Source organism: Esox lucius, chromosome 24 (genome assembly GCF_011004845.1).
Source record: "Esox lucius isolate fEsoLuc1 chromosome 24, fEsoLuc1.pri, whole genome shotgun sequence".
Classification (NCBI taxonomy): domain Eukaryota; kingdom Metazoa; phylum Chordata; class Actinopteri; order Esociformes; family Esocidae; genus Esox; species Esox lucius.
Window position 1 is genome coordinate 23946452 of NC_047592.1, and position 21895 is coordinate 23968346.

At 40.1% G+C, this 21895-nt stretch overlaps 2 protein-coding genes across 4 annotated transcripts; both read left to right on the top strand.

Moving 5' to 3' along the window:
- Positions 1–2037: 2037 nt before the first annotated feature.
- On the top strand, positions 2038–13365 carry si:dkey-6n21.12 (cilia- and flagella-associated protein 251). The gene is made up of 7 exons (XM_020043600.3): positions 2038–2760; positions 3366–3689; positions 4357–4535; positions 4809–4902; positions 6608–6754; positions 11283–11400; positions 11536–13365. The coding sequence occupies exons 2-7, from the start codon at positions 3411–3413 to the stop codon at positions 11634–11636; spliced, it is 918 nt and encodes a 305-aa protein (XP_019899159.1). The 5' UTR covers positions 2038–2760; positions 3366–3410; the 3' UTR covers positions 11637–13365.
- A 3534-nt stretch (positions 13366–16899) lies between these two features.
- On the top strand, positions 16900–20548 carry si:dkey-6n21.13 (P2Y purinoceptor 3). Of its 3 annotated transcripts, none has more exons than XM_010899817.3 (2): positions 16900–17174; positions 18622–20548. In XM_010899817.3, exon 2 carries the CDS (start codon positions 18655–18657, stop codon positions 19972–19974), a length of 1320 nt encoding a protein of 439 aa, XP_010898119.1. In that variant the 5' UTR covers positions 16900–17174; positions 18622–18654; the 3' UTR covers positions 19975–20548. The 3 variants fall into 3 exon arrangements, with proteins under 3 accessions (XP_010898119.1, XP_010898121.1, XP_010898122.1); XM_010899819.3 differs by having other exon boundaries at positions 18625–20548; XM_010899820.3 differs by lacking the exon at positions 16900–17174 and adding an exon at positions 18400–18481.
- Positions 20549–21895: the final 1347 nt, after the last annotated feature.

Below are 21895 nucleotides of genomic sequence, written 5' to 3' on the forward strand. Positions count from 1 at the left end.
ACTTAAGATCTCTTACAATGCTGTGTACTACTAGAAAGAGGAGTGGGAGGCCCCAGTGCACAACTAAGAAAGAGGACAAATATATTGGTGTCTTGTTTGAGAAACAGAGGCCTCACAGGTCCTCAACTGGCAGCTTCGTTACGTAATACTCACAAAACACCAGTCTCAATGTCAACAGTGAAGAGGAGACTCTGGGATGCTGGCCTTCTAGGCAGAGTGCAAAGAAAAAGCCATATCTCAGACTGGCCAATAAAAAGAAAAGAATAATATGAGCAGAAGAACACAGACACTGGAAAGAAGGAGATTGGAAAAAAGTGTTATGGACAGAGTAATCTAAGTTTGAAGTGTTCGGATCACAAAGGACATTCATGAGACTCAGACCAAATTAAAAGATGCTGGAGGAGTGCTTGACTCCATCTGCCAAGCATGATGGAGGCAATGTGATGGTCTGGGTTGCTTTGGTGGGCAAGTAGGAGAATTGTACAGGGTAAATAGAACCTTGAAGAAGGAAGGCTATCACTCCATTTTGCAACGCCATGCCATACCCTGTGTTCTGCAGTTGATTGGAGCCAATTTCGTTCTACAACAGGACAATGACAAAAAGCACAGCTCCAAACTAAGCAATACCTATTTAGGGAAGAAGCAGTCAGCTGGTATTCTGTCTATAATGGAGTGGCTAATACAGTCACAGGATCTCAACCCTATTGAGCAGTGGTGGGAGCAGCTTGACCATATGCTACGTAAGAAGTGCCCATCAAGCCAATCCAACCTGTGGTGCTTCAGGAAGCATGGGGTGAAATCTATTCAGATTACCTCAACAAGTTGACAGCTAAAATGCAAGGCTGTAATTGCTGAAAATTGAGGATTATTTGGCAAAAGCAAAAATGTTAAGACAGTTATTATTTAAATTGAAAATCATTATTTCTAACCTTGTTAATTACTATATTTCCAATTCATTTAGCAGTATTTCCTATTCAGACTCGTTTCATGTATGTTTTCATGAAAAACAAGGACATTTCAAAGTGACTCCAAAATTTGACTTCAAAACGGTGAAAACGCTATATTTTGTATCATGTGACCATAGCAACCAATTCCAGTCAAGCTCCAATTCATCTTTTGTTTGTGTATGCTGCGTTCTAGTTGCGTTCTAGCAGCCCTTGTCTTTATCAGAGGTTGCGTTTCCGAGTGTGATGTTCCATTGGAAATAACCCGTTCTGTTCACCACAACCATGCGCCTGTCTCCAACTCATACCCACCGTGACAGTTTTTCCTTATTTATACATTTTACAGGGATTGTTGACTTTAAATTAAAGAATCCCACCCATAAACAACAACACAACGTCCTCCTCAATGCCAAACAACATAGAGAATACTAGCTGCTACTGTATAAAGCGATTATAAAAAGATGACTCCAGGATAGAATGACTAAGGGGGCATTTGTTTTATATAAATGAGGGTGCATATCTAATCATGTATCATTTGCTGTGTTTATGGGGAAACAAAATTCGGAAGGTGGGCACAAAACGGGGCCCCCTCCCCCCTGATTACATGTCATACGAACTTGGACCGACAAGAAAGTTTAAATGGGGTTTTCTCGTGATATACGGTAGTATTACAGTAAAAATCTTTCATATGGTCCCTTTAATTATGTAACAATAAATTACCAAATATCGTACAGTGGCTACCCATCGTGCATGTTTTTAAAGGAGTGTCTTGGTTTTGCCACAAGAGAGCGGTGCATGCACACATAACGCATAATGGCTTGAGGAATAGCTCCATCTTCAGGCTTTAAACTGGGAAACTGTGTTCCTCTTGTGACGTCGGTGATTAAATAGGGGCAACACTGCAGCAGGCATCGTAAATCATCTCCACCACAGCGACATAATGACATAAAAATAATCCCTTTGTTTTAGAGGGTTTTGCCTAATAACAGTTAATTATTAATGTATTCTTATTTATGGAAGAGATATTTGTTTAAGAAATATTTGAGTTGTAGCGACAAGCAATAGTTCAAAAGCCTACGTGAATTAGCCTACCTCAACTATTTGTATTCGAACTATTTGTAGTTGCAGTTCTATTTGCAGTTAAATTAATGTAGAATTCCTCTGTCATCCACTTGTACGGTACTTTAGTGCTTAACTTGCCAACTATTGCGGCTTCCAAGTTACTAAACTGGGTATTATCGAAACTAACGTCATTAACAGTACGGTATAGTCTTATAAACCCCCATCAATCAGAGTAAAAAGTTAGCCAATCAAATCGTACTTCTACCAATTTCAGTAGTCCAAAAATGACTGAAATACGACACCTGGCAATTTTTGTTACTTCTTCCGCTAGTCTGTCTCCACCCCTCCTCTTTGTATGTCCTTACCCAAAAGCCGTGAAATTCCTGAAGGTTTACACTTTTGTTTCGATTGTTTTGGCGCAAGAATTCGTGGATGTCTCGGGAGACGCTTGGCTAACCCGCTAAATAACACTGAGCAGCTAAATTAAATTTACTGGCACTGGTTGTATTTAAATCATAGTCGCGAAAACACGTCGGATAGTTGCAGTTCGTCTCCCTCCGGTTAGATAATGTGTGTTCTAGACGTTATTGGGACTGGGGTAGGAAAACAAGGGTGAAAAGGAAGGAAGGAAGGAAAGTAGGAAGGAGAATAAAGGGACACTAGGATTTTTTCGCTCAAGTAACGATATGTGGAGCCAAATATACTCTCCCAAAGTTTGACAGCAAAACTTTTCTTTTTATTCCCCGGGAAATTGGTAAGTGATTCCAATAGCAATTGGGATATGATTGATCACTGACTAACTTTAAAATACACTATGTTATTTATATGATATAGGCAAGGCAAGGCGATCCATCGAAACGTGTCATGGGTTACTTTTACTTATCTTCGTCTGGGTATATGATGTCCATAGGCTAGTAGCCAGCCTCAGTCTTCGGGGGGGGGAACTTATCTGTAACTTTAGTATTTTTCATTCATATTCTGCCATTTGCTTTGCACTACACATTTCAGGGTGAAGTTTGGATTGCCATATATCCATTGGTAACTTACTGTAGGCTATAATACACTGGTAACATTTAAAGTTAAACATTCATATATTGTTTCTGGGTGTTTCCATATAATACAAACAAATTATTTTCACTTGATTACTCAAATACTAGTCCTAAAGCATATCAATCTGAATTATGTTATACTTCAGAGTAAAATATCAACCCTGCATATCATTTTGAAGTTAAGGTGGTGTATAAGGTAGTATATTGTCATAAAAGCTTATTAACGAGTGGGTTTTAATTTCATAAAAGTTATATTGAGTATTATTTATACAAGACAATATGATTTATAATTCTCTTGTACCCCCAAGAGTTGAGTGAAGTTTACCCACCCTGGCACTCTCTATTATTGTCATAAATGATGGAGGGGGAGAAGGAGAGAGAGAGGGAGCGGGGAGAAGAGAAGGAGAATGATGAGACTGAGGAAGAGGAGAAAGAGAGCAATGAGGCTGAACGGGAAGATGAAGATTATGAAGAGAAATATGACGAAGATGCGGAGGGAGCAGCGTTGGTGTGGCAGGAGGGCTTGTACGGTGAGGATGACCTGGGCCTACCCATAATGCACTGGGAGGCGCTGAGTCTACGTATTGCCGAGCTGGAGAAACAGGAAGAGGAAAAGCGAGTGAAGAAAACTAAGGTCAGAGGTCAAAATTATATTCCATCAGTGTTTGGTTTATTGCTGAGAATGGCTGTTTGCAGACGGGTAGAGGGGAGAAAAATGAACAGGGGAAAATAAAGGAGATAAATGAACAAAGGTCATAACTGAAGGCTGTCTGTTCAAATCAATCAATCAATTTAATTTTATAAAGCAGTTTTTACATCAGAAGTTGTCACAAACACCCAGCCTGAAACTGCAAAGAGCAAGCAACAAGAAGGTTGATGCGCAGTGGCTAGGAAAAACTCCCTAAATGGGTCGAAACTTAGGAAGAAACCTAGAGAGTAGCCAGGCTCAGAGTGGTGGCCAGTTCTCTTCTAGCTCTGCCGGGTGGACATTTTAAGAGTACAAATTGTAAATATTAATAAATGCATGTGTCTTACTTTTAGTTATGTTACTATCCAATTGTAATATAGAACTAAACAGCATAGGTGTCTGTGAATATCAGTCAAATGTTCTAGCCAGTGGCTAAATGTGTGATAAAATAGGTTCTACCACAGCTGAACAATACAACGGTTACTTTATTTATCCATCCGTCAAAAGACCTCTTTAACTAATGAGACCTGGCCATGATTGAAGCCCATAAATAACACTAAACCTACTCTTCTATCTTGCCGTGTCTAAAACCTGCCGCCTTACTAACTTCCAGTCTTCCAGTGTACTTGAACGCGGGAAGAAGTTGTCAGCAAGCCGGCCAGAAGAGCGAGAGAGGGGGAAGACGCTGTCCATGGGCCGACTAGGAGAAAGGGAACTAGGTAGGAGCAAGGAGAGCTGCGACGACATGGACGAGGAGGACTGTGACAGCCGCGTGACATCCCTGACCTCTCGGTACGAATAATGATGTTGTCTTCATACTTAATGTTGTGTAAAATATGGCACAAATAGTATAACTCCGTACCCAGGCAGCAGGTGGTGCAATGGCCCTGGCATTGATAAGCAGTATTGCCGGTCCCTTTGGGAGCTATCTTTGTGGTAACATGTTGGAATGTTGGACTGATTCTCATCTCAGTATGTTTTCCCCTGAGATTACAATACACTTGTGTCATAAGTGGGATTTGTTCTGTGACGCTAAGGAAAAATGTAATGTTTTTACCTCCTCAGTCTCTCAAATCAGATGAACCTTCAGCTGTGCTTCATCAATGACAGTGGGAGCGAAGAAGATGATGAGGATTCTGGCAAAAGAGTTGGTGCAAAAGTAAGCACCTTCCAGTATTGCTTGCCTCCCTTTACTCAACCTAACCTGGGCTTGAACCAAGGACCCTCTTCACAAATCAACAACATCTATGAAGCACTCAGGAACAACTACTCAAAGGCTTCAGATCAGTTTGAAGCGCTAATATCCATTTTGCACCAGTTTCATACACTGACACACACAGATAAGGGCTCGACAATAACAATGGCCCCGGGGCAGTAAAAAGTCAAGTTGGGACTAATAAAACTAACAAGTCTATGTCCCAATCGGGCCATTGAAAGAAGAAAAAAAACAATTGCAATATAAACTCTGCATCCTCCAGTTGTTTCGTAATCTGGCACACGCACAAATAACTACCTTGCAGTAGGGATGTGCGATACCACACATTCTGGGTTAGTTCCAATACCAAGTAATACAGGGCCAGAATCACCAATATAGATTCCAATACCAATACTTTTTATTATTAAAAATGGCTTATGTACTTTTATGTATCGATGTTTTTGTAAGTTCAAGGCTAGAACCGACGAAATGTGGGTCTTTTTAAAGGTACTGAAAATGTTTGCTAACTGTCACTGACCAACAATGCCAAACAGCATCTTTGTGAATCTCAAATCGCATACTACATACAAGTATGTGTTTCACGGATGATTGAGGTACGTTCTGTTTAGTATGTAGTAAGCTAGTATGCCAGTATTGGGACTAACTACCTCATCATAAAATTTCATTTCAACATTAGAACATTTTGTCGCGGATGAACATCACATAAAGTTTGAGTGTTTAGTTAGGCACCATCCAGCATTGTGTTGACCTGACTAACTTTTCTTATGAAGTTTACTTCCAACACAAATAGCATCTATGAAGGATATGGCCGTTGCCACTGGTCATAACACTAGTATCTTACCACTTAGTCATAATAATTGAGCAATTGTTAGCGAGACTGAAGACAATCTTTACACTGCCAAAGCAATTTCATTTCATGGCACAACAATGTTCGTTTCTCTTTCATACTTGAATGACATTTGCTACAATAACTCATTATAGTTGACCATAACTGACTTTTTCATCAAATGAAAAGACAAGAGAATCGTTTAAACCCCTTCTCTTTTACTGCGCTAGAGGTTGTGGTCTATATTACCCAAAAAGCATGCACAGGTGAATAGTTTGAAAATCCACCACAAATGATAGACCATCCGGGAACTTTTGGAATACTGTTTTCAATGTACTAGGGTTTGAGACATACTAAGTTTTTTCGCATACTGATCTGGCATATTATATAGAATGAACGAGTTAGTGTTTTGTTTAAAAGTTAAATGTTTTGTTGATTATCTTATACATTTTTATAATTCGAAATGAGATGAATATATACAGAATGCATTTAATGAAGGATTAAACATGGCAAGTAACAATGCTATTTGGTTATATGTTGTAACATTAAATTACAACTTTTGGAACGAGGGACAGTAAAAAAATTTGTGGGGCCAGTAAGTTTCAAACCCACTGGCTCCGCTGGGCTGGTGGCAAACCTTTTTTTAATGTTTAGCCCTGTAAATATACACAAACAGAAGATAAGGCCAGTTAGCAGAGTGCTACAGCTCCTATAAATGGAAAAAGTAAAAGTTGTTCTGGATATATCAGTCCATTGACAATTTATTGTATTCCATATCTTGATTTTGAAGCTCTGTCCATTTTGTTTTGTTTTCTCCTTCAGAATTCCACAATGGCTTGTAAGAATGTCTCCAATGTGCAAGTGCCACAGCAGTCCCAGGCTCCACCCCCAGCCAAGAGCAAATCATCAGGCTTCAAGGCAGCACTGAGAGCACTCAGAAACAAGCTGAGGACAGAGCAGAAACAGGAGGTGAGGGAGGGAATCCTAGGAATAATGTTGAATTCCAATGCACCCTCTAGTTCTCTTGCATGAAAAGTGTCAATGTATACTGTAGTATTACTAGATGTAAGAGCCAGTTTGATAAGGTGTCTGTTCACTAGTTGTCTGTTTGGGTCACTTCTCACCACTTGAGAGCAGTGTCACTTGGGTTATGGGTCAGGAGTATAAGGTCAAAGTGGTAGTTACTACTAAACTGGGTAGTAGTCATGCATGGTTGAATTCTGAGATACACATGGTTATTTAGTTTGCACTAGTAATTACAAAAGGTCCAAATGGCCTCTTCATGCATAAGTGAAATTAACAGTTTTTTAAGTGGTAATGATGTCATGTCCAGATGTAGATATACTGTCAGAGGATGTTTCCACTAAATACAGTTGTGCTCAAGAGTTTACATACCCTTGGAGTATTGGTAATTCTCCACATACACATGAGTAAGCAGGCAAAACATGTCATTTATTTCTTATGGGATTCTCATTCAACTGTAGGTCATAACAGAATGGCACAAACATAAAACATAACATGGCAACAAAGGGAAAAAAATGAACTGACCCCTGTTCAAAAGTCTGCATACCCTTATTTCTTAATAGTGTGTATTGCCCCATTTAGCATCAATGACAGCGTGCAGTCTTTTGTAAATATTGTCTATGAGGCCCCAAATTCTTGCAGGTGGTATAGCTGCCCATTCGTAACCTAGGCTTTTTTATGGCATTGGCACAGTAAAGGGTTCTTTCTGGCAGCTTGACCAGGCAGCTCATTTTTGTTCAAGTATCATCGTATTGTGCTCCTTGAAACAACCACACCGTCTTTTTCCAGTTTACCTGTGGGTTTTTCTTCGTTTCCTGAACAATTCTTCTGGCAGTTTTGGCTGAAATCTTTCTTGGTCTACCTGACCTTGTCTTGGTATCAATAGATCCCCGAATGTTCCACTTCTCAGTATGAAGGATTTACTGCCGCATGCTTGTAGGGAGGATTTGATCTGGTAAAGTGAATAAGCAACAGCGAAATGTCTTCCATTCGGAAAGGAAACAAGACCCAAATAACCAAGTAATTGGGACAAACCTTACTTAAGAGAGAGCTCTTCAGCTGCACAGGTGTATGAATATGGATGTTTTCAAGATAACTATGGCAGAGCGACCAGACTCAATGTGCCATACCGATTCAGTTTACAACCCCTTCAACTTTTTTGTCGCCATTACCTTGGCCTGGAAAGCCACTGCAGCAGGCTATGTCGTGAAGGTGACATTGGTTGGTACCCTATGCTCTCTGGTGGAAGTGGATGGGGCGTTTTGCTGACCTTCAGAAAGTGGTGGAGCTCCAAGTGGATGAGTTCATCAATCCAAACACTTTGGACAGCCCAGGCATGACCAGTGAAATCCTACGGTCCAGCATCTGCCTTGAGGTTGGAAAATAACAGCAAGGCATACACCTTTCGTTCACACTTGAAGAGGGCAGAGGTTACCCTTTCAAGAAAATGTTGATGCTTTATCTCACATGTAGTGTTAGCTATTGGAGTTGAGCGATTGCTAATTAGGGAGGTACTGCTCCAGCTGGATTTGTTGAGATTTTGGTCAGAGCACAATGGTACTGAAATACATTAATTAAAAGGGAGGAGAAAAGCAAATACCAATATTCATGGTGGTCATAAAATGATTCACTGAGGTTCCTTATTTGCAGTACCCTGCTGATGAAGCTTCTAGAGGCCCATCAGTCGACAACTTTCTTACATGCTAGAGAGAATTTTCTCTTTGACCTGGAGTGTGGCCAAAGCGTATGTGTGACGGTCAAGTGCTACCACCAGTCCCCTGACAAATCTCGATCTGGAAGCGTCTCAAATCTGTGGCCTGGTTCCTAAAGTATGCCTACCTCTTCGGACGCTAGAAAGGATTACTCAAACACAGTTTGTCAAAGTGGAATAAGAGATGCGAAAGACCCGTAAGTCAATGACTCAGTCGTTGATTATGTGTTTTCCTTCCAAAACAGAATCTGATAAGTCAACAGGAAAGATTATTTAGAAGAATAGGTATTTTCTCTTTTTGCACTGACTTTGCAAACATACCACAGCTATTCGATTTAAGGAAGGTTAACTTACTACTCTGGAGTTGGGTGGTTGTTTTACTTAGCTATAAGGTTAAATCATCGCTGAATAAGATTATCTTCTAAAGTACTAAAATTTAAAAATGTATGAATTAAGTGGATAATTGAAACAGTTTTGTATTAATATAGTATAGTATTCGTTGTGCTGTCTATAATATAGTACTCAATGTGTGTGTTTTTATGGGGACTGTCCGGGGTGAAGGTGATTAACCGGAACAGTGGTGACTGGATGGCTGGTGACGTAGACCTCAGGAACAGTGGTGCCTAGATGGCTGGTGACGTAGACCTCCGGAACAGTGGTGCCTAGATGGCTGGTGACGTAGACCTCAGGAACAGTGGTGCCTAGATGGCTGGTGACGTAGACCTCAGGAACAGTGGTGCCTAGATGGCTGGTGACGTAGACCTCCGGAACAGTGGTGCCTAGATGGCTGGTGACGTAGACCTCCGGAACAGTGGTGCCTAGATGGCTGGTGACGTAGACCTCAGGAACAGTGGTGCCTAGATGGCTGGTGACGTAGACCTCAGGAACAGTGGTGCCTAGATGGCTGGTGACGTAGACCTCCGGAACAGTGGAGCAACGGGGAGCACCTGCTCCGGGGGGTTCGTGACATCGAGTGACCAAACTAGCGAATGACTATGAAACCTTGTGAACTAAAGACACACCAGGATACCAAACACCCCGAGAGAGTGTGTAAAACCACACAGTTTCTCCTCACAAAGAAAACAATTGGGATTGGAAACGGGCCTAAAACAATCACTTCCAGCTCTTTTGCTAGAGCTGGACGCGACCAGCACAAGACCACCGAGGCAGTTTTGAATGTGCACTTTTGATTGCGCAAATGAAGAAACACTATAACTTGTGGGAAATGTTCATCAAATCCATTTGTATTAAAATTTCAGAAATAGTGTTTATCTAAAAACACAATTAAAGACAGAATTGGTGGAATGGCAGAAAGCATTGAGTATTAACAGGGGGGAAAAAATGGATGAAACGTCCATGGTTATGGGAGTGGCTAGGCTTATTGTGTGTATTTGGTTCATCAGCTTAAAACCAGACATACATAATGTCAGTAAATCTAAACACAACCACACAGGGAGAAGATATTTTTTGTGTGGTTGATAAATACTTCACAAAACGCAACCTTCCCTCGAAGTATGTATGTAGTTGCATGCTGTACTGAATGGGGCCAACGTAGGCCAGTGTTATGGAATGCAAGGAGGCGGTGGATGCATTTGTGGATAAAATTGAATACAGAAAAACCAAAAGAAAGGAAAGCTTCAGCAGTTTCCATTACTGCTGAAACATTCTGGGGGGCAGTTTACCTATTGCTTTGGTCGGAGAATTCACCCACCACAAGGAGAGGCTACAGAAGATGAACTCACTGTTCTCAGATGTTGTTGAATACGTATCCAAGGACTAATGGGGGATGGACTGGTTTCTTGCAAAAGAAGAGGACGTGGAGTACCTCCATGTTGATGAAAAGCTCTTGGAACTCCAAGCAAATTCTCTATTAAAGTGATAGAGAACTGTGGACTTCCTCGAACATTGATGCAAACAATTTTGGCTTGTGAAAGGAGCAAACTTCGCTCCAAAGCCGACAATTCATGTGACAAATCATTTTGTCCCTCCCCCCACATATCTACAATGACATTTGACATTGTTTCACAAACACTAAGGCTTCGTTATAGTGAAGAAGCCTGCTATCCTGTTTTGGGATTAAAAATAAACTGCAATCTAAGTCCTTATGGTAACTAACTATTCAGGGCTATTTCAAAAAGTAATAATAAGACATAATAACAATGTTAATTTATGCTGGGTGCATGTGTGTTTGGGGGGCATGACATTTCTCAAACATAAAGTAGGTCACCCTGTGGGGAAAAGGTTGCAAACCTCTATAATGTCTTAAATCTAGAATTATGTCTTGCATTTGAGATACATTTCCTCTCTCTGCCACATCCCAAAGCTTTTACTAAAAAACTAAATCTCATAGCGTATTATTTCAACTACCCATAGTGCCTTGGAAGTATGTATATGACAGTGTATTGTGAAATAGGGGTCTTTGGCCATTCCTGCTTTACTGTATTTTGCCATAACCGGGAAATTTCTTCACGTAGCAGATCTATTCTGGGGTCATACACTATCTGTAATAAACAAAACTATAATTGGTATATTAACCACTTTATTGCAGAATACTATAGACTTCTACAGTTATTATTACAGAATTCTATAGTCAAATGTTGTCCTTCTTAATTGGGCCTATCCTGTAGTTCTGAATGGAAGGTTTAAGTCATATGTTGCTTGCTTCACCATGTCATCAGATACAACCCCACATGCTTACAGATGTAGCTTGAATACAGAGACTGCAGTTAATTGTACTATCCTTCACTCTGACTTTTCTCCCAGGGCCCAGTGCGTTGTGATCAACTGCTGAAGAATAGAAGGCTAGATCATAACAACCTACAAGCCTTCAGTCTAAAAGAGCTCAACGCCCTGAGAAACTCTCTCAACAAGGCTATACAAGGTTACCTATATTATGTAGAGGTCTTGTATTAGCCCATTTCTCACCATTTTCAGTCTAAACGCTGCAAAACAGGATTTAATTTCATAATAAACCTTTCCATTTATATTGTTACATTTTGTGTGTCTCTCCTATCAGATCTCAGCACAGAGCTGGTTGTTCACCTTCAGACTCGTGACCAACTGAGGACGGAACAAGATGCCATGCTACTAGAGGTGCAGGATATGACATCGCTCTAACAGGATATTCCATTTCACTTTTGTTGGAGAAACAGGATATTACATTGCTCTTATTAGGACATGACATCATACTTAAACGATATGACATAGGTCAGTTTAAGGGACAGGATTTGACGTCATCTTCCAGCAGACCATAAAACAACCAGGTTTGAAGAAGCTTTTCAGATATCCTCCAAGGGAGCAAGTGATCCTCTCTAAGGTGTAGTCTGTAGAAGAGGGCTTCTCACCCTACACCATCCTTTGAATCTTAAAGGTTCTACAGTAATGAGAACCTCTTAGAGACATCCTGAAATCTTCCAAGCTTACCTTGTTTTGCTACGCGGATTTCATCTGGCTAAGATTGGAGGACTTATGTCACCTCACCATTTATTCAGACCAATCAGTGTCCCCTGATGAAATTTGGGCATGGTTTAGTTCATGATGAATGCAAAACGTCATTGTTGACAGACTGCATGGGTCGCCATCTCATTACTCAAGTTGTTTTTTGCCTAATGTGCCTTTCCCCAGAAAAATAGAATGTGCTTGTTTTTTGTTTTTTTTCCCAACAAATGCTGCACAGTGTGGCTTCTGTTTTCTGATTGGTTGAAAGTGGTCCAGGCACTTTCAAATTGGTTTTGTGCAATGCCTCACAGGCAAAATGGCTTCAGTTTTACCTCTTCCTGACTGGTAGTACAACAGTAATTACCAAGCTATAGTTATCCTAACATTAAATGGAACCCTGGTGTCAGTGAGGTCATAGTCATTTAATGACGGACTGTCACCGCTGCTTTAAACCAACAAATCCAATCACTGTGAAGAAACTGAATCACTCCTAAATGCTTTTTTTTGATTGAAATGCACAGTGTTTATTTCTATTTTAATTCCCGAGGGCAAAACCGGTAGAAAAGACATCATCTTTACGATTATTCTGACGTCTTTCTAACCATTTTTGCACTACATGTTTTTACAATGGGAAATCCAATGTGTATGTCTCAACTGTTCATATTTTAGTGGGGAAATAACTGGCATACTACAAGGGATTATTTTTAAGCTGCTAACGCTGCCTGGTCTAACTCTGTCAATTGTCATCCACATTTGAAAATGTCATGGTTGTTTGGCAGCACATTATTTGTTCTAATGGATGTCAGAATAGTTTTTGCTATGGAGTATTGTGACGTAGAGTTGAAAGTGTTGTTGTTGTCGTCAGTGTGCATTTTATTGTCTTCTCTTCTGCTGCATGTTTCATTGTATGCATGGCGAGCGTCAAATTAGTCAGTCATGGAAAAATACTTTCTTAGCCAGCTATGCTCACCCAGCTATGTGAGCGGAGCTTAGCTCAATGACTAAGGTCTATTACTAAAGGGAAATAAAAAGGGAATGAAATGATATACATCAACCTTCCTACTGTTGGTGATAATAGCCGAGCCAGCTGATAAGGTTGGTATTGCTGTCAACGGTTCTGTACAGGTTCAGCACACACAGGAAGCTTTAGGCTGTTCTTGAAACAGCTGAACTACTAGCACCTCGTATTTCCTACTGCTTCAACTCCTGCTCCTCTTTAAAATGTCAAAAGCTCAATAGTGGAGGTCCTATACATCTACTCCACCAGCACCCAAAATGACACCAATTTACAACCAAGTCAAGCACTGGCGTTTGGATTAGTTTACATGAGTGAAATGGAAGTAACTTTTGATGTTCTTTTTCTACAATAATTTTCCATTGAATAAAAAGGTTGACATTGATACCATAATGCTGGGCGTCTTCGTAACTTTATATGTACCGGGGATTCCGGTGATTATTGATACCTGGGAAAACAAAAACGAATGTCAAATGTATTGAATGTATTATTCAGTTATATTGTTTTATTCTGATACAGTTTCTCCAAAAAAAAAAAAAAGAAAAGATATTCCAACAAATGGTACTGTGTAGACTTTGCTAAAAGGCTTTGGCATTGCCATTAGAAACCTGTGCTTTGGTCAGATGCCGTGGTCATAATTTCCCCATCTATATTAGCATACATTATAGATCAGCAGTGGAATTAGTTTATTTACAGTAATTTTTGCACTTCTTTTACAAAAGTGTATGTAAATGTCAGTGTTTTATCACCAATGTTTGGTTGTATTTCTGTATCCATGAATGGATTAAGGGTGCATGTAATATTTAAGAAAATGCCTTGCAGAAGGATTCAAGCCCTTGACCAGTCCTCTCATTGTACTGAATTACAAACCGTTCAATGACATTTTGTTTTGATATTTTGAAACACTGACACTCCATATCAATTACTGTAAGGTGACATAGGTTTTATGTTGGGACACATTTGTAAGAATTATTTTGGAAATATGTTGTATTCAACACCTACCCTTAATATTTGGCAGAGCCACCTTTTGCCACAATGACAGTTTTAAGTACTGTGTTTTGGTACCAGCTTTGTCCAAAGTAGAGTAATTTTTGTCTATTGTAATTGGGAGATTTGCTCCAGGTTGTTCAGTTCAATTATACAAGGCTTGTGTACTAAGGTTTCAAATAGTGCAATGGATTCTCCATGGGACTGAGGTTAGGATTTATACATACAGTTAGGTCCGGAAATAATTGGACACTGATACAAGTTTTATTTTGGCTGTTAACCAAAATATATTCAAGTTACAGTTAAATAATGAATATGAGCTTAAAGTCTCTCAGCTTTAAGGTGAGGGTATTCACATCCAAACTGGATGAAGGGTTTAGGAATTACATATGTAGTAATTTTAATATGTAGTAATTGGACAATTGACTCAAAAGCTGTTTCATGGACAGATGTGGGCTGTTCCTTTATTATTCCTTCATTAATTAAGCAGGTAAAAGATCTGGAGTTGATTCCAGGTGTGGCATTCACATTTGGAAGCTGTTGCTGTGAACCCACAACATGCGGTCAATGCAAAACAAAAATCCATCAGAGAGATAGCAGGATCATTAGGAGTGGCCAAATCAACAGTTTGGTAACATTCTGGAGAAAAAAAGAATGCACTGGTGAGCTCTGCAACACAAATGCCTGGACATCCATGTAAGACAACCGTGGTGGATGATCGTAGCATCCTTTCCATGGTAAAGAAAAACCACTTGACAACATCCAGTCAAGTGAAGAACGCTCCAGGAGGTAGGCATATCATTATCCAAGTCTAACATAAAGAGAAGACCTCACAAGCAAATACAGAGGGTTCACCACAAAGTGCAAACCATTCATAAACCTCAAGACTAGAAACGCCATATTAGATATTGCCAAATAACATCTAAACAAGCCAGCCCAGTTCTGGAACAGCGTTATTTGGGCAGATGAAGATCAACCTGTAGCAGAATGACGGGAAGAAAAAAGTATGAAGGCTTGGAACGACTCATTATGCCGAGCACACCACATCATTTATAAAACACAGTGGAGGCAGTGTGATGGCATGGGCATGCATGGCTTCCAATGGCACTGGATCACTAGTGTTCATTGATGATGTGACAGAAGACAGAAGCAGCCGGATGAATTCTGAAGTGTATAAGGATATATTGTCTGCTCAAATTAAACTAAATTCAAAGAAGTTTATTGAATGGCGCTTCATTTTATAGATGGACAATGACCCAAAAGAATGCAAAAGCAACCTAGGAGTTTTTTAAGGCAAAGAAGTGGAATATTCTGCAATGGCTGAGTCAATTCAATTACCTGATCTCAATCCAATCATGCATGCATTTCACTTGCTGAAGACAAAACTTAAGGCAGAAAGACCCATGAACAAACAACAACTGAAGACAGCTGCAGTAAAGGCCTGGCAAAGCATCACAAATGGGGAAACCCAGCATTTGGTGATGTCCATGCGTTCCAGACTTCAAGCAGTCATTGCCTGCAAAGGATTCTTGACAAAATATAAAAAATAAACATTTTATTTATGATTGTGTTAATTTGTCCAATTACATTTGGGCCCTGAAATATGGGGACTGTGTATGATAATGGTTGCAATTCCTAAACGTTTCATGCAATATTTTTGTTCAACTCCTTGAATTAAGCTGAAAGTCTGCACTTCAATTGCATCTCCGTTGCTCCAGTTCACATTCATTGTGGTGCAAACAGAGACAAAATTACGAAAATTGTGTCTGTGTCTTAATATTTCTTGACCCAACTGTAGATTTAGGACATTCACCTTTTTGTTCTTGAGCCACTTCAGTGTTGCGCTGTCCTTGGGGTCACTATCTTTCTAAACGGTACATTTCCTCTCAGTTTGGTTTTCTCAGTTTGGTGGTGAGAAGCTTCCGTTTCCTGATCCAACTGTTCTCACTGGGTTATCCAAAGAGGTGGATATAATTTTGTACCCTTTTCCTAATCTATACATCTTTATTACTCTGTCAATTACTTCTGTAGAATGCTTGGTCTTAATTTTTCTTCAGGTTCCCTGTTTGACCAATGATACTTCAACAGGGAAGTATGATTGATGAAAAACCCAACAGAGGGGTTTTCGTCCAGAAATCTGATGACAAATTGAATGGTTCACAGATGAAGGCTAATGGTAAGGTAACTGTGTCCTCATTAGGGACATTTCTTTCATCTATGTAATCTGAGAGTTCCACAGCACAGGAATTGAATACTTATTCAAGAAACATATTTAAATTTTTCTTCTTACAAATATTTCCCAACCAATGTCACTTCACAATAAGTGATTTTATATGGCAGCGTTTTAAAATAAATCTGACTACTTTTGCTAGGCACTGTACATTATGTACAGCATTTAGCAGAGATGTAAATGTATATAATATGTGTGTTCTTGTTTTACTATAAGTCTGAGGACCCCACAAGGAAAGTTAAACAATGACAATCGAACCTTGTGGAGATGTTTAACTGTCCCCAAATTTAATTTTAGGTTTAGGGGTTAGGTTTTAAATAAAAAGTTACAATCAGAGTTAGGCTAAGGGATTCTATTTTAAAGTCATCAAACAGTTCCAATTAAAGTGAAAATGCTGTTCTGCAAATGGATGACGTTTGCTGAACAGCATTTTCACTTTGGCCAGAAGACACAAACCATGCACGCCAGTGGTGGTGGTAAGTTCAATGCCCATGCAGAAAAGAAACCTATACCGACTGTCCAATATGGCACTGGAACTTTGATGTCATGGAGCTATTTTGCTGTGCGTGCATGCATGTGCCCTGGTTAGAGTTTAGCCTTAGCCAAACGTTTAGATCAGCAGAAAGGGAGGAAGGGGGAGAGAGGAAGAGGGAGGGAGGGAGGGATTGTGACACAGCTAGAGACACAAGGGCAGACAGAGATGCGTTGGAGGAGCCAAAAAAAGTATCGAAAGGAGGTAGAGAGTGAACGACTGAAGGTGACTCATACAGTGAAAGAGAGAGCCTGGTCCTTTGCATCTGCAGCCCTCCTAGTTTATAGAAAAATCATTGTAGATATACTATAAAATGTTTGAAAAATAGATCTGAAAATAAAACCATGTAATTACCAGGATATCAAGTACTTTTTTGTTTTTTATTTTCTCTTTTTTTTCTGACATTGGATAACAAGCGGGCGCTACGTACAGATCAGAACCTATTATCAACAGGTAAGTCCTTTATGTTGGTCACTACGCTAACCGATTGGAGATATTTGGGCATTTATGTTCTGTTTACGGAGAAAATCATACATTTATCTCATTTCATGACACTAACTATATCTGCCATGCTTTTCTACAGTTACAAACACATGTCACACACACACACAGTACCAGTGAAACATTGTAATTTACTCATTATCTGTTTTGGAGACATGTATTTAGAGAGTGAACTCTTACAAAACATTTCAAGTAACAATATTTGACTGTGGTATTTTAGATTTACCTTTAGTTAATCTGAATAGAATAACCGTAGTAAAAATATATATATTGGTTACAATATTTGCAACCTACTGCAATAATACTTTCAAACTGAAATCTTATTTGGTATGGGCAACCTTTTGAATTTTATAGTGTTCTAAATATAGACATTCAGTTGCATTGCACTGTTTAAATGTCTCAACTCTAAATAAATGGCTCTGATCCATTAATTAAAAGCTCAGATGGAGTAATGCCACATAGATAGGAGGGAGCTGTAGAGTGTATTGTAACAAACCCAGATTAACTGGAATTTAATCTTTCATCTTTTAATCCTTCATTTTTTTGGACCTGTTGTTGCCCATAGCACCTGTATTTACTTAAATCTTCTATACGTGTGAAGTGATGGTGATTGTTGATTATACACATACACATTTTGTGTAGTCACCTGCTTGTGTTTTCTATTGCATTTTGGGTAAGGTCGGAGGTTGGTCATGACTGGGCACGTTCAAAGGATCAGGTGGTGACAATGATACTAAAGGTTGAATGACTTGAGTGACTTTAGTAGTAGATAGTGGATTTAGACAGAAAACTGGAAAGGAATGAAACGAAAGATAAACATGGTGGAGGGATGGATGGAATAAATGAATTATTGGATGGATGGATGGATGAATATGGAGTTATTGGAGGGTGAAAGGGACTGAAATTAAAGATGCGGAGGGATGAATGGAAGAACAGACACATATTCAGAGGGGAAGTGTAGTTACTGATTGATGAGTTAATGGAGTGCGAAGAGACTGAATCAGCAGCATATAGCTGTACAGGAGGGCAAAACACACACACACACAGGAAGGCAAACAACCCTGGAGATTGTGTAAGGGGCTGAGGGGAGTCACCGGACAGTAAACGGGAGGGAGAAGTACACAGGGAAGACCCTGGTGGATATTAAAATGATGACGAAGACCATTTGATTCACAATAAAACATTACCATTTTAGTCATTCAGCAGACGCTCTTATCCAGAACGATGTACATCTAGTGTATTCACGTTAAGATAGCTAGGTGGGACAACAGTACAACTCAGTTGAAGAACTCCAGACATCAACATGATTTACAATGTCAAGTGTAATTCGATAATTTATTATTTCCAGACGCAATGATCCGAATAGGTCATTCTAATCATCATTTCTCTTTCTTTCCAGGAGTAGTGGAATGGGAAGCATCCAAACATAACTATGACAATGACAAAGACAAATGCCCCTGCTCTCAATGAGGACGACTTCATCGTGGTAGGAGTACACCGCCTTTTCAACTCCACATCCGTCGATCCTTCGCTTCATCCTTCCTGTAGTATCGACGAGTCCTACAAGTATATCTTCCTTCCTCTCTGCTACTCCTTCACCTTCCTCTTCTCCATCTCCCTCAACTCCATCATTCTCTGGCGCTCCTTCAGACGCACCAAGCGCTGGAACGCCTCTCTCATCTACATGGTCAACCTTGCTTCAACGGACTTCATGTATGGGTTGTCACTCCCCTTTCTGGTGGCTAGCTATGTGATGCGTGACCAGTGGATCTTCGGGGACTTCATGTGCCGATTGGTCCGTTTTCTGTTCTATTTCAACCTGTACTGTTCGATATTCTTCCTGACGTGTATATCTGTACATCGCTACCTGGGGATATGTCATCCTATGAGGACCATCACATTGGAGACCAAGAGAGCGGTCAAAGGAACATGTGTGTTGGTGTGGGTGGTCGTCTTTGCTCTTACATGTCCTATCTTCCGGTTCGCCCAAACGAGCCTCGTGATGAGAGGCTTAGGTGGTGAGGCAATGGCAATCAATGGCAATAACACTGGAACCGGGGGGGTGGAGACTTATCAAAACTGTTGGGATGATGCCATCGATAAGGAGTTCCAAGACTATGTTCCGTATGGAATCATCCTCCATCTTCTAGGGTTCTTCCTCCCGTTCTCTATCATCGCTTGGTGTTACTCGCATGTGGTTCTCACCATTTTCCGGACACTGCACTCCCAGCCCCAGCCACGGGGCAGGGCAGAGGACGGAGGAGGTGGGGGACGTGGAGGAGGAGCAAAAAGGAATGGAGCCGGAGTTGTAGGTGGAGGACTTCAGGGTGGAGAAGAGGGGGCGTCGATAGTTCTCGGCGCCCATTCTCCGTATGCCCACCGACGCCGGAAATCCATCAAGACCATCATCACCATAACCCTCCTCTTTGCCCTCTGTTTCTTCCCTTTCCACGTCACCAGGACCATTTTCCTCATCCGGAAAGTGACAAAGGGTGTCCCGTGTCACACCATGACGATGGTGTCCATGTGCTATAAGATCACCAGGCCACTGGCGTCATTCAACGCTTGGCTTAATGCCCTCCTTTACTTCCTCACCAAGGAGAAAGGGGCTGGCACCCCCTGTTGCCAACCCCCAGACACTACCTCCAACAACCAGCAGCACGGGCTCCTTTGGCCCCTGAGGATGCTGGGAAGAGTGGGGGAAGGCGAAAGGGGTGAGGAGGGGGGTGTGGTCAACAATTGGCAGGCTTAGGATAGGTGGTTGGCTCCACAGTGGTTCTTAAACTCTTTCAGCTCAATACTCAAATGAGATCCTGGACCCAAATCGCCCTTCGCACAATTATGAAATATTATGTAATGAATTTTCTCATAACTCGCGACCCATAAATTTAGAAACCCTGTGTGATGGCGCACATTTTGTATAGTCCATGTTTTTTTTTCAAAGGTAGACTTTTGTGAAAAATATATATGGTTGGGTGTTGAATTCAGAATGTGGAAACAACCATTTTAACGCAAAGGAGCATTAGAGCCAATCATTAGAGATAATCATACTATCATTGGTACATAACGAATGCTGATGAATGCATCAAGATGATGATACTACTGTACCATTAAAACTTTGATGAACTTAGCTACTGTGGCTAGTGAAAGCATACCAACCCCTTGCAGTCTTCACATTTTGCTGCCTTTTCTTCTCCAATTTAATGTAATTTCAAACTAAATGTACTGATCAAATTTGTTGGATATGCATTATGTTCCCTTGAATCTTGTTTTTCAATCTGAAAGAGGTTATATGCATTGCTAGAACCTCATTTTGCTATGGGATGTAGAGAACATTTACATTTTCATTTATTCTCATTCTTATTCAGAGTGACTAAAAGTTTAATATATTTGAAATTAATTCAGAGTATTACAGGTACTAAAATGCTAGTTCCAGTTATGTATTATAAGTAGATAAAGTATATAATGTAAGTAAATAAGTGGGTCCATTTTAACACACATACATATATTTAACTTGTACTTAAATACTATTTTAATTTATTTAGTTTATTAAAGTACAACTTAAGTGGTTCCAAAATAATAAACTTCAAGTATACTGTTTTTGTGGCTTAGCGTTATAGATATACAACTGAATATTTCAGGAATATCATGCACTTACCTGCACTTACCTGTTAAAACATTATAAAAACAGGTATTTTTAGGTGCATATGAATAGGATTTTTTAAGGATGCATTCTTGGTCAATATTCCACTTGGATATTCCACTTCCCAATCACAGATTTTTAGCTAGTGCTGGTTAAAATTGTCTTAAGTTTGTAGTTGCTGGAATCATCTAACATCAACTGTTCATTTTATTTCTAGTTTATGAAGACATGCAATAAAGTTCTAATTTAATGCCTTTGGAAAGCACTCAGGCCCATTAATTTTCTCCACATTTTGTTGTTATAGACTTTGCCATCAACCTACACACAATGCCCCACAATGACAAAGCAAAAACATTTTTAGAAATGCATGTCAATTTATTGAAAATAAAAAAATGAAATACCTCATGTACATAAGTGCTGTATTTAGCTGATTTATTTAGTACTTTGTTGTAGCACCTTTAGCAGTGATCACAGCTTCGAATCTTCTTCATTCTTCTTTGCAGATCCTCTGAAGCTCTGTCAGATTGCATGAGGAACGTTGGTGTACAGTGATCATCAGGTGTCTCTATAGATGTTAACTGGGGTTTAAGTCTGCCACCCAAGGACATTCACAGACTTATACAAAAGCTCCAGCATTGTCTTGGCTGGGTGTTTCGAGTAGTTGTCTTCTCAAAGATTAATCTTCACCCCAAGTCTGAGGCCCTGTGCACTCTGGACCATTCAATTCAATCAAGACCATTCTCACAGTCCCTTCTGCTGACAAGCATCCTCATAGCATGATGCTCCCACCACCATGCATGGACACTGTTGGACAGTCAGGTGATGAGTGATACTTTTCAGCGGGCTTAGTGCTTGGCATTCATATCTAATACTTTGAGAGAATATTTTCCCCCATGCTCTCAGGCATTTCACGTGCCTTTTACTGGCTTCGGTCTAACAACACTACCATAAAGGCATGATTGATCGAGTGCGGCAGATATGTGTGTCCTTCTACCATTTTCTCTCATCTCTGCAGAAAAACCCTGAAGCT